Source organism: Muntiacus reevesi, chromosome 15 (genome assembly GCF_963930625.1).
Source record: "Muntiacus reevesi chromosome 15, mMunRee1.1, whole genome shotgun sequence".
NCBI classification, from domain to species: domain Eukaryota; kingdom Metazoa; phylum Chordata; class Mammalia; order Artiodactyla; family Cervidae; genus Muntiacus; species Muntiacus reevesi.
In genome coordinates this window covers 52253504-52266163 of record NC_089263.1, presented here as the reverse complement: position 1 = coordinate 52266163, position 12660 = coordinate 52253504, and the positions used below count along the sequence as shown (strand labels likewise).

At 49.5% G+C, this 12660-nt stretch overlaps 1 protein-coding gene across 3 annotated transcripts in view; it reads left to right on the top strand.

The window, feature by feature from the left end:
• The window catches only part of FRMD5 (FERM domain containing 5), a 317309-nt gene that overhangs the window by 270092 nt on the left and 34557 nt on the right, over positions 1-12660 (top strand). For all 3 annotated transcript variants that reach the window (XM_065906252.1, XM_065906251.1, XM_065906250.1), the window contains exons 2-4: positions 4809-4913; positions 8880-8922; positions 9149-9227. In XM_065906252.1, the coding sequence (XP_065762324.1) occupies positions 4809-4913; positions 8880-8922; positions 9149-9227 (227 nt within the window). The remainder of the gene's footprint in view (positions 1-4808; positions 4914-8879; positions 8923-9148; positions 9228-12660) is intronic.

The window sequence follows — 12660 nt, the reverse complement described above, 5'->3', positions numbered from 1 at the left end:
GCACCCGGGCGAGCGGCGGCCAAGGGGGAAGGAGGTGGGCTCGCTGGGCTTTGCCGTCCCACCAGAGGAGAAGGCTGGCTGCCAGACAGTAGTCCGGGAAGCGCCCGCTTAAGGTGGGGAGACCACGGAGAGGGACTCCTAGACACGGCGGGCATCTGTAAGTGCAGGCCAGGAAGTTTTCAATCTCCAAACGCTAGGCGCTGCCAGAGGCCTGTTGTGGGGACCCACCACGAGGTCCCCCTGAATGTGACTTCCCCCAAAGGCTGCCTGGGGCCCAGCCACCAGCCATCAGCCACAGGCCCGGTGCTCCAAGGGAGGGTGACTGCAAGTCTGCATGGCGGGTGCCCCAGCGCCGCCTTTGTGTTTCTGCTGGGAATTTAAACTCCATGGGGTTCTCCTCTAAGGAAGAGCTCTGCCCACGCCTCCCTCCCCTCCTTCCCTCCAGCCTTGGTGACACAGCAAGGAAGATGCTTGTCTTCATTAGTCTCCGTGACTAGCTCAAAACCATGCGTCCACCACAGGTAGGGTAGGCAGGAACCTGAGAGAACTCTCACTTCATGGTGGGGAGCAGGGTTTTCACCAGATGCTGGGAAATAGGAAGAGACCCTTTTGTACTGATACAGGGATGTACATGTGTGGCTGATATTGTTGTTGTTTTTTGTGACTACCTGGAGAAAAGCCAGTGCTTCCTTTTCCTTCCTGTGAAGTGGAACAACTCCAAGGTTGGATCTACCGAACTTAATGTTCTTACCAGCTAAGAGCCATGCAAGTGTATTTGAGCCACCAACTTGTGAGACCAAGTTGTTTTTATGGAATACGTAGTTCTTATTTAAAAGTCTGTGTGATTTCTATCACAGAAGCACAATTTCCCCATGGCTGCCTCAGGCTCCTGCTAGTATGGTTGTTGTGTGCAAGAAAGCCAACTTCTTCAGGTATTAAATCTTCCCCCAGGGTACTTCCCTGGTGGGCCAGGGAAGTTAAGAATCCGCCTGCCAGTGCTGGAGGCACAGGTTCCATCCCTGGTCCAGGAAGATCCACAAACCAAGGGCCAACTAAGCCTGTCCGCCACAACTGCTGAGCCCATACACCCTGGAGCCCAGCTCCACAGCACGAGAAGCCTGCAACTAGAGAAAGCCCAAGCGCAGCAGTGAAGACCCAGCACAAAATAAATAAATAAATAATCAATCTGAAAAACTCATCCCAGGATAGACAAATTAGGGGTGTCGGATTAACAGACGACTATAGGGCTTCCCTCATAGCTCAGTTGTAAAGAATCCGCCTGCAATGCAGGAGACCCTGGTTCAATTCTTGGGTCAGGAAGATCCCCTGGAGAAGGAAACAGCAACCCACTCCAGTATTCTTGCCTGGGGAATTCCCATGGACAGTGGAGCCTGGCAGGCTACAGCCCATGGAGTCGCAAGACTCAGACACGACTTAGCGACTAAACCACCACCATATATAAAATAGATAAGCAACAGGGATATACTATATCATGCAGAGAATTACACCCATTACCTTGTAATAGCCTATCATGAGGTATAACCTGCCAAAATGCTGAATCGCTCTGCTCTTCACCTGAAACTAACATAATCTTATAAATCAACTGTACTTTGATTAAAAAAAAAAAAAAGAAACCTCACCCCCAGCTGATCACAGTGTAGTAGCCAGCTTGGTACAGAGGAAAATTGGTAGAGAAAAACGTTCATAATATGCGCTGTCTCTTAGTATTCCATTTCAATTGCTTTGAGAGGGAGAATAAGTACAGGACATGCTGCTTGAGATAGGGTTAAGCCTATTTCCTCCGTTTAAAAATGAGTTTAAGCTCCTCTCACCCTCCGGTCGATCAGTAAGGAACGAGTTGACAGCCCTGCCCACAATGACAATTGTTCTTAGAGTCCTTTGAAAGATCTGGTTTTATGGCCTGTCATGCTGAAGTTCCAGGGTGATTCACGACAAGGCTCTGTTGTGAGAGTAGCTTTTTCTGGTGGGAGACCCAAGGGTGTAAGAATGGGGACCGCTGCCTCGGGGTTGTGTCGTGAGAGGGAGTGCAAGGCCTGCAGAAGAGGAGGGAGAGGTGCCCACGTGACACCGCCTTCCTTGGTTGAGCTGTCCCCTCGCTCATCCTTCCAATCCTGCAAGGATAAGCTTCTTAATATACACGCTGAGAGATCTATTATCCTGCCCTAGTTCTTTTTGAAAAGTATCAGGTGAGCTGGCAGAAGGGAAATAATGAGGGGTAAACTATTTTCTTTTATATTTTTTTAATGTATTTTTATTTGTTTGGCTGTACCGGGTCTTAGATGCAACATGCAAACTCTTAGTTGCAGCATGTGGAATCTAGTTCCCCGACTAGGGATTGAACCTGGTCCCCATGCATTGGGAACATGGAGTCTTAGCCATAGCACCATCAGGGAAGTCTCTGAGGGGTGAATCTTCTGAAGAGGTCTTGAAGATCTGCCCATTCTTAGAGCAGGACCAGGCCCTCCCATAACACCCCATGGCCTTGGGCCTTGTCCCAGGTGAGATGGTTCGGATCTTACAAGACCACCTTGATTTCGATGCAGCACTCAACACAGATCCCCCAGAGACGAGCATCTTGGCTGAGCTGCAGAGACCGCTGGGGAGAGGCCCAGAGACGCTGACTTGCAGAGCTCCCACTGTCCTGACACTTACCTGCAAGTCATTCTCCTCCCAGCCCATTCCAGGCAGGTCCCTGAAGGAGAAGGTTATGGGTTTGGAAGTGAGGGACCTAATTTCCTGACAGTCTGTAAAACCTTCTGGCCACCCCTCCACCTGCTATTCACGGATTCAGCAAATAAGCATTGAGGACGTCCCTGCCATATGCCAAGCCCTGTGCTGGATTCTGAGGGATAGCTTCTGTCCTCATGAAAACTGTAGTCTAGGAGGAGGAAATGGCAACCCACTCCAGTATTCTTGCCTGGAAAAGTCCATGGACAGAGGAGCCTGGTGGGCTGCAGTCCATGGGGTTACATGACTGAGCATGTGTGCACGAGGGTGGAGGGAGATGGGTTGGTAGCAATAAAGTGGTAGAACTAAAAAAAAGAAAAGAAAACTGTAGTCTAGAAAGGGAGCAGATGATAGTAAAAAGTAATGAACAGTACACTGACAGACTGTGGTCAGTGCCATGAAGGAAATAAACAGGATAAATAAAGGACCTACAAAGAGACGAGGAGGGGCCATTCTATAGGGGAGAGACTTTTCTGCACCAGAGACATGTGAGCTGAGACCTCAGGGAGATGAGGAGTGGAGGGAGGGCATCCTAGGCAGAGAGGACGCAAAGATGCAGAAGAGCCTTGACATGCTCAGGAGCAGAAAGACTGTGGCCAGAGATGAGGGAGAATGGTTTAGGGGAGTTCAGAGAGGAAGCCAGAACTAGCTTATGCAGGGCCTTGAGGCCACGGTCAAGAGTTTGGATTTTGTTCTGAGAGCAAGACAAGCCCCTTGCTGACAGCATTATGCAGGAGCGATAATGTAATTAAAGATCACAATGTGCTCACTGCAGTTAAAAACTGTGAGGCGTGTGTATATGCGCTGTTACAGGAAGAGTCACAAGAGACCCTACGTGGGGAAAAATCCCAAGAAACAGAATTACAGTATAAAATATGCCGCTGATTTTTTTAAAAAGAGAAGATGTATATGTATATATAGGCTTGCCTGGGTATAAAATATAACCACATTAAAGATACACAAGAAAAGAAGAAGATCCAAGTTTGAGATGAACTTTTGGGAAGAGAACTTCTAACAGTGTATTTCAAATTGTAGGTCACAACTCAGGAGAGGTTCTGAAATTACCTTAGTGAAGTCATAGATAGCACTTAAAATATCAACCTACATCTTGCATAGTAAGGAGAGCATTTTGTGAACGTTGTTTTAATTATGTGTGTATATACATAACACATGTACACGTATATAAGTGACATATATACATATTCATGTACATATGCATACATGTGTTGGCTTGCAGTATAAAATGTTCTAAACTAAGCATTATACAGTTGAAAATGTTTGAAAAATACATCTTGAGGATCTTCATGTGGAAAAGTTGAGAAACGTGACTTAGTGATTTTTCACTAAGTTTTCTTTACTTCTGTCTTAGTTTCCTCATCAGGCTTCTCTTCCAGATAATCCTCTTCAAATTAAAAAGAAAAAAGTCAAAACCAAAAAAAAAAAGAAAAAAGATACCCAAGAAGCTGGTAAGGGTTTGCTCCTGGGTGGGGAACTGTAGCACAGGGAGTGAGGTCCAAGGGAGACTTACTCTTCATAGTATATGCTTTTGTATGGTTGACTATCTTACTATGTGCCTGCATTATTTATTCAGTTAAAAAAAAAAAAGTTTATCTAAATGGTGGTCACCCTGGCCGCCGTGTGGAGCGAGGGAGAGCCCAGAAGCAGAGGACCAGCTAGAAGGCTCTGGCCGGGTCCCCGGTGAGAGACGGTGATGGCTTCATCTGTGGGGTTGGTGATGGGGATGGAGACAAGCTAGACTCGGCATGTTCCACTCAACAGTCTCAAGGAAAGCTGTGTGCATTTGAGGAGGGGACTGGGCCTGCCTGACTCTGTCTGCCTTCTCTGACATCTTTGTGGAAGGAAGGGTTCTTGAGCTCTTTCCAGGTGCTAAAAGCTTCAGAATTCCCAAGAATGTTGAACCCATCACAACATGGAGGACACAGTTATGGACATAACTGTGTATCCCTTTCACGTCCTCACGCAACTGTCACAAGTGACCTTTAATGACCATCAAAACACAGTTACACTCCATTTCTCAGTGGAGCTTGCTTTCTTTGCAGAGAGATGCCAAAGGCCAATACCTGTTTGACCTGCTCTGCCACCACCTGAATCTACTGGAGAAAGACTATTTTGGGATCCGCTTTGTGGACCCTGATAAGCAGCGGGTAAGTCCATATTCAAAGCATGGATGGGGGAGAGGGTCAGTCGGTAAGCTTGAGGCCTTGTCATTCATGTTCAGAGCTTAGCCTCAGCAGTCGGGGGGCCAACTGGACCCTGCAGTTGGGTGTCATCTCTCCAGATCATGTCGTGAGACCTGGAACACCCTGCAGCAGAGCTCACCGGGCGTGGTCCATCGATTGTTAGACACTGAAATGACAACCTGGAGAGCTGAAGTTGTTGTTGTTCAGTTGTTCATTCGTGTCCGACTCTGCGACCCCTTGGACTGCAGCACACCAGGCTTCCCCATTCCATCTCCCGGAGTTTGCTCAAACTCACGTCCATTGAGTCAATGATCATCCAACCATGTGGTCCTCTGTCAACTCTTCTCCTCTTGCCCTCAGTCCTTCCAGCTTCAGGGTCTTTTCCAGTGAGTCAGCGCTTTGCATCACAGGGCCAAAGTATTGAAGCTTCAGCTTTAGCATCTGTCCTTCCAGGGACTATTCAGGGCTCATTTCCTTTAGGATTGACTGATTTGATCTCCTTGCTGTCCAAGGGACTCTCAGGAGTCTTCTCCAGCACCTCAGTTTGAAAACATCAATTCTTTGGTGTTCAGCGTTCTTTATGGTCCAGCTCTCACATCCATACACAACAAATGGAAAAACCGTAGCTTTGACTATACAGACCTTTGTCAGCAAAATGACGTCTCTGCTTTTTAATATGCATGAGAGCTGAAGAGATTTGCCCAAAGCTGCCCAGTTAGAGGCAGAGTGGCTGGGCTGGTGTGGTAGCCCCAGAGCCCAGGGCACAGTCTGAGGCTGTCCTGCCCCTTCCCCGGTAAATGGGCACACTCGCCTTGGTCTGGTTAGGAGGGGCCTCACCTGAGTGCCACAGCAACCCTCTCCGGGCAGGACAGAGATGGAGCCTAACTGATACAGGCTTTTTGGCCCTTGCAAATCCTGCAGTTCTTCTTCACCTTCCAAAGACAGTGGTGTGTGAAGAAAAAAAGGGTAAAATGTATCCTGTTCAAGGGTGAAGTGTGTCCTGTCCATTGTTTTTCACTTAGAATGTGTTTGAGGATAATAAGAGAGTATGTTGAGATTACAGAGATTTAAAGCCAAAGGAGATAGAGAAAAATAAGGAAAAGGAGAAATAAACTTTGATGGAGTGGCTGCCGTGTGCCAGGCTCCATGTGGGCACACACCTAGACCTTTGAGCCGATGGATGTTGAGCGCTGAGGTGTTATGCATGAAGCTGAGAGCTTCACATAAGTTATTGCATCCTTCCCATGAATGAGATGCGTACCGGCAGTTGACCATCCACTCTCCAGACAAGTGAACAGTCTCCCGCAGGTTGCCTCACTTGCCCAAGGCAATTGACAAAGCCTGTCTCCTGCTCGGACCTGCCTGATGCCAGAGCCTGTGTGGTTTCTGGGATTCCCTGCTGAATTCCTGCCCTATAACCTCTAAAGTGACCTGATTCTGTGCCTTTGTTGAGGGTTTAAGCAGAGCAAGGAGGCTTGCAAGGGTCCTTGAGCATTGTGAGGAAACAGACCAGTAGAGAACTGTCCTTCTATATCTACTGATCATGTTAGAGATGGAGGAGGTGAGCTCCCCAGCTCCCCTTAGACCTCTTTCCCCGAGCACCAGGGAGGCAGAAGCTGGCACTCACACCCATGACGTCACTTCCTGCTCTGCGGGGGTCTCTGTGGGGTCTGGGATTCCTCTGGCTACGCTTGGAGGAGCTGCCCTCACTCCCCGTCCTCTGTTGTGCCTCGGGCCCTGGGCTCATCCTGATCTCAGCCTGTCCTTCGAGGCCCCCAAATCTGAAGACTACCACACGGGTCCATTCACCCAAATACAGGTGGAAGCTCCCATCTCTGAACCTTCTTTTTACTCTTCTCCTAACCCCCCTCCCCAAGCCAGTGTTATGAATTTGCTAGTGATTCTGGGACCCGGATTTAGCCAGACAGCTGCAAAAGGTCACCCTGACCCTCACCATATTTTGAGGGATGCTCTCAAGATTTTTCTACCAGACCCTTGAAGTCCCTTAGACAAGCTTTCCACTGCCTGGTCACCGCTCTGAGTCTCATCCAGCCTCACTTCTTTCAGGAATCTCACTCCAGTACAAACTCTTCTCTCCACCTACTGCCCAGAGGAATAGCCTCTTGTCATTCAGCCTCTCTGCCTTCTGCTGATGACGGATCTGTCATTGCACTTAGTTGTGTTGGTGGGGTTGTGTCAGTCACTCAGTTGCGTCCGACTCTTTGTGACCCCCTGGTAGTCCACCAGGCTCCTCTGTCCATGGAATTCTCCAGGCATGAATACTGGAGTGGATTGCCATGCCCTCCTCCAGGGGATCTTCCTGACACAGGGATGGAACACAGGACTCCTGCATTGCAGGGGGATTCTTTACCATCTGGGCCACCGGGTCAGCCCACAGTCTATCTGCCTTTGCTTATTTTAATCTATGGGTCCACTGCCCCGGGCATTCTGTCTTCTGAGCCCCAGACATGTGCTGTGTTCATCTCACTGTCCACAATCCTGGTGTGCTCTGCACCGGCTGGCCTCCTCCGCCTTCCCAGGCACGGCCTGGAACCCCAGTCATTTCCGTGCAATTTCATCCCATGCCTTTCCTTCCCTGGGAAGCCACGCTGCGGTGGGCCGTGTAATGTGAGAAGGACCTCTTAACCACATTGAGTGGCTATAATGAGTTGCCAGCCTCGTGGGAACTCAGATCAGAGGGAAGCAAGAGAGCCGAGTGTCAGCTCAGATTATCCACGTGGAGCTGATGGGAGAGCTGGCTCTTAGTGGGTCCATTAACTGCACGAACCGCGGCCCAGCCCAGAAGGTGAGATCTGGGCACCAAGGGAGGCCAGGATGTGTCTGCACGGCCCCGGCTGCTCTCCTGCCAGAGAGAGGACTCTGCCAAGATGCTCCACGGGACTGAGTAAAAGTCGCCAGAAAAGAGAGGTGAGGACTAGCTCCTCCATCCATCTTACAGCTGAATGTTGAACGCCGAGCTGGTCACCAGTGACACAGCGGGAAACAGGCAGAGTTTCCTGCCCTCCCAGAGCTTGTGGTCAGTGCTTTTAAGCTACTTCCAGATAATCAAGCCCCGAATATCAGCTCTTCCAGCTCCCTGCAAATTTTCAAGTTTCCTGATTAGCACAAAAGCAGCAAACATCAATAATGCATTTTGTAAGGCATCCATGTAGAAGTGGGAAACTGATAGAGACCCGTCTCCTTGCTTCCTTACCCAAACATAAGTACCTTGGGGGGGAAGAAAAATGTGTTGCTACTGTGTCCAGCCTCTGTGAAAATCCAGGGAAAACAGGATACTACATTAGTTGTGGTTGGGTATCTTACAAGACTTAAATTTTAAACATCCCTGGATGCCAAGGAATTCTGAGTATGTATTCCCTCACACGAGGGCTGGCAATGCGTTGCTCAAACAAAAACGAAATACACACCAATCCCTGCCTTCTCACCATTTATGAAATTCCACCTGCCAGCGCTTTCGAGAGCTGCTCCCAATAGCCTCTGTGTGTGTCATCACTTCCCCACAACCCCACCGCATCACACAGACACACACAACCCATTAAAGGGAGCCGTTCGCTACCCAAGCCAAGTGGAGTTCTGTCCCCAGCACACACCCGAGCGTTCACTGCTGCCCATCGGTACACCAGCAACATGGCTCAGAACCCTGGCGCCCCATCTTGGAAGGCGGCATTGCTAGGGGGCCCCAGAAATGGCATCTGAAGCTGGAACTCTTCCCCCCTTCACAGCTGGTTCCGTGGGGAGCTTATTTCAGAAAATCCTATCACTCTCTACTCTCCAAACGTGCATATCACAGGCTCCTGAGCCGCTTTCACCCTGGGCTACAATCTGTCTAGCTATTTAAATCGAATGCAGCAAGATATATTTGACACTGCTTCTCATTAGGGTTTTCTTGGTCTGTGTTCTCTGTTTCAGCATTGGTTGGAGTTTACAAAGTCTGTGGTGAAGCAGTTGAGATGTAAGTACTGTCCATGAAAAGCTGGAAGCCTCACCCCCAGGGAGGGCGGGAGGAAACCTCCCCCTTGTAGTGTGTCTTGGGAGCCTTCCTCTGTTCTGAGCGGAAGTCGGCCCTAAACATGAGAGGATCTTCTGATGGTCCAGAGTCCTGTGCGTCCAGTGGGGCAGGGAGTCCCGTCGTCTTCCGGGGAGGGTCTTTGCTAATGGACACCTCTTTTCCTCTGCAGCCCAGCCTCCATTCACCATGTGTTTCCGTGTGAAGTTTTACCCTGCAGACCCTGTGGCCCTGAAAGAAGAAATAACCAGGTAAGGCTGGTTATTACATCCCTCAGCCTCCAAGACCTGTTGGGAAGGATAGGAAAGAGGGGCCATAACTTCCTAGGTCCTCTGTTTGGAAAGCTCCTAACTTGGCTAGGCAAGAATTCTTCCTAAATATAGCCTTGCTTCTACGTTTCATTTCTGCATGCTCTCTTTGCTCATCTTCTCAGTAGAATTGCAACAGATAAGGTTCTTTCCTTCAAGAAGTGTGAATACTTCATCTTAATCTGGTCATCTGCAAAGGTAACTGGAGTAATGAATTTCTCAAAAGCATTTTTTTCTTTCACCAATGATGTGGTCACCAGGGATGTTTTGGGAGAGGGCTGTGTTGCTGCTTATTGGGGGGCTTGAAATAGACTCCAGCAGCCTAAATGGCAAAGCAAGAAACTGAAAAACAAGCCGGAAAACGCTGAAGATTTTAAATTCAAGTGGGAGACATCCAGGGTGCTGATGGCCCAGGCTCGTGATAAACTCTTCATTACGGGGATCATGTTACAGAGAAGGCAGGCAGCTGCATGGCAGGAACCATGTCTCGTCCAGCACCACTTGAGGATGAGAAAAAACCTCTATGCCCACGCCATGCTACAAGAGGTTCAGTGAACAGGAGAGGCACCGCTTCCTCGAGGGCTTGGTACATCTGAGCTGAATTCACTCTAAAAGTCTTGCCTCAAAGGTTCGGGCACTCTCTGAACTGGGACTCTTAATTTTTCTATTAGAAAGATCTGATTTTGACATTAACAAAACCTTGACGTTTCCCTGTAAAGGGTGGAGCCCTCGGTAAAGATTCGATGCTAGGAAGTCCTCGAGCCAAGGAGGAGACGGCTACGCCAGCCGGCTCTAACCCCTCCCTTAAAATCTTAGAGACAACAGGGACTTTCCAAGTGGTCCCCTGCAGGAGGCGTGGGTTCGATCCCTGGCCGGGGAACTAAGATCCCACATGCAGAGCAGTGCAGCAAAAAACAAAACCAAAAACCCTTAGAGACAGCAAAGACTGGACGAGGTCGTTGCCAGTGCAGAGACTGCTGGTCCTCTAAGGCCTTGAGACCTGTTTCTAAACCCTGAACCCGCCCAGCCTAAAGCACTGGGGACAGTACCTTGTGCAGTTAGAACCAAATCTCATGCCCCTGAGCTAGGCACCTGCAGACTGCAGGCCCTGCTCATCCACACGGAAGTGGGCGTGCCTCCCACTTGGCTTTCGAAAACCAAGCTCATCCATATTCAGGAGCAAGCCTGTAGCGTTAGGCAGGAGAGTGAGGGGTGAACCACGGTGTTTAACCACTTAAGCAGAGAAGAGTTTTGGCAAAGCACTGGCCTGGCCTGCCCACGGGACACTAGTGGGAAAGAACCTGCCTGCCAAGGCAGGGGACGCAAGAGACACAGGTTCGATCCCAGGGTTGGGAAGATCCCTCTGGAGGAGGGAATGGCAACCCCTCCAGTATTCTTACCTGGAGAATCCCATGGGCAGAGTGGCCTGGCGGGCTACAGTCCATGGGGTCAGACACAGCTGAAGCGACTGCGCACGCCCTGCTCATGACTTCCAGAGTGTTTGCCGTAGCTCTCCCCTCCCCCTTCCCTCACCTCCCTCCTTCCCCCCTTCTCTCTGGAAAGAGGTGGGGAGGCCAGGGCCAACCCTGAAGACCACGCTCCTGTCCATGTGTCAGGGCACGTTTAGCACACCTTTGTTGAGAGCCTAACTCCCCGCCTCCTAACACCCAGCATCAGGATCACCTCGTCCACACCTCCCTGGACTATCAGAGAGGATGAGAGGGATTGGTCTAATAACCCAGAGGGCTGCCCACGAGAGCACGGCAGACACACGGCCTTCCGATTTGATTGAAAGACAAAAATACACAGTTCTCTCGGCCGTTAAGAGGAGATCTTAACCATAGACTCTTCTAAAGCAAATGTCACTGCATAATACTCATGTGCCCCCCCTCCAAAGGCAGCAGAGACCTGGGGGCTCAGATCCTGTTCTGTTACTTCTGTGTGGCCTTGAGCATAAAATCCTTAACTTCAACAACAAAAAGAAAATCCTTAACTTCTCTGACCTTCAGGTTCCCTATTTAAAATGAGGATGGCAATAGCACCTCACAGCTTTGTCGGGAGGATTAACCACTACACCGGGTCTTATACTTTTTAATGCACCCCCAGGGAGCCTTGGCATTGAGCCAAGGCTCACTGTTCACTGCCAGGTCCGTCACATGGCCTGTGGACCCCAGGGGATCCGCACAGGCCACAAGTTCTGGCTTTGCTCCCTTGTTGATGTGATAATCCCCACCCCTCTTCTGTCCCAGCTAGCGTCCTGACACTTAAGCAGCTGAGGCCTGAGAAAGCCAGGGTCAGGCTTCTCTTCAAGCCAGCAGACTTTAAAGACAATGGCAAGAGTGTGAACTCCACCCCGCTCCACACACATGTATGCCCACCGTCCTCCACAGGGGCCCCCAGCCTCCAGGATCTAATGCCTGATGATCTGAGGTGGAGCTCAGTAATAATAATAGAAGTAAAGTGCATAAGAAAGGTGATAGCTTGAATCATCCAGAAACCATCACCCTCCACCCTCCCTGGTCTATGGAAAAGTTGTCTTTCATGAAACCAGTTCCTGCTGCCAAAAAGGTTGGGGACCAACACTCTACTCTTTTCTCCCTGCTCTCCGCCTCAGCGGCCCTCCTTCCCTCGGGCACATTTTTTCCAGGCGTTGCCAGGAGTGTGGCTCTTAGGGCGCCTGGGTCTGCTTTGGAGTCTGTGTCTCTGCTCCCTGAGGCATTCTTTGGAGGCCTGGGCTTAGCTGCATCTAAGTGGGTGCCTGCCCTCGCCTCATTCAATGCCCACAGTTCACTCCTGGCTTAGAGCCCTGCACCCCACCTTCCTGCCAGACTAATTTAGCTGTCAGTGTGTTTCTTCCGGGCAATATTGGTCCTAAATTTCACCGCCGTCTCGGCTGTCCCCAGAAAGCCAGGCTGAGAGGAGGGATGAAGTAGGGAGTAAAGAACTGTGCTTCAATTTATCTCTTGGATTCTTCCCAGATGATAAATTTAGTTGCCAAGTCCTGATTAATCTCTTTTGTCATTTTTTAAAGTAATAAATAGATTTTCTTGTCTGAGCTAGAGACCAGGCAGAGAAAATGGGGATTAGGCACCAGATTTAGCTTTTAACAACGGCTGCAGGTGTTCGAACTGGTTGAAAGATCAAGCGATAGGAGGAGACTGAGTGCCAATAGGGCCCCACCTTCCAAGGAAGCAAACAACCCCGACACATGTTTGAACAGGTGCTCAAAAAATGTTAATAGATTTTTTTAGGCCATTTAAAAAAAATGTTAATAAAGTGTATAGGTAATTTATTCCAACAGTGAACATCACTTGAGCTTTGCTTAGGCTAAGATGGGTTGGCAAACTTTTTCCGGAAAAGGCCAGATAGTAAGTAT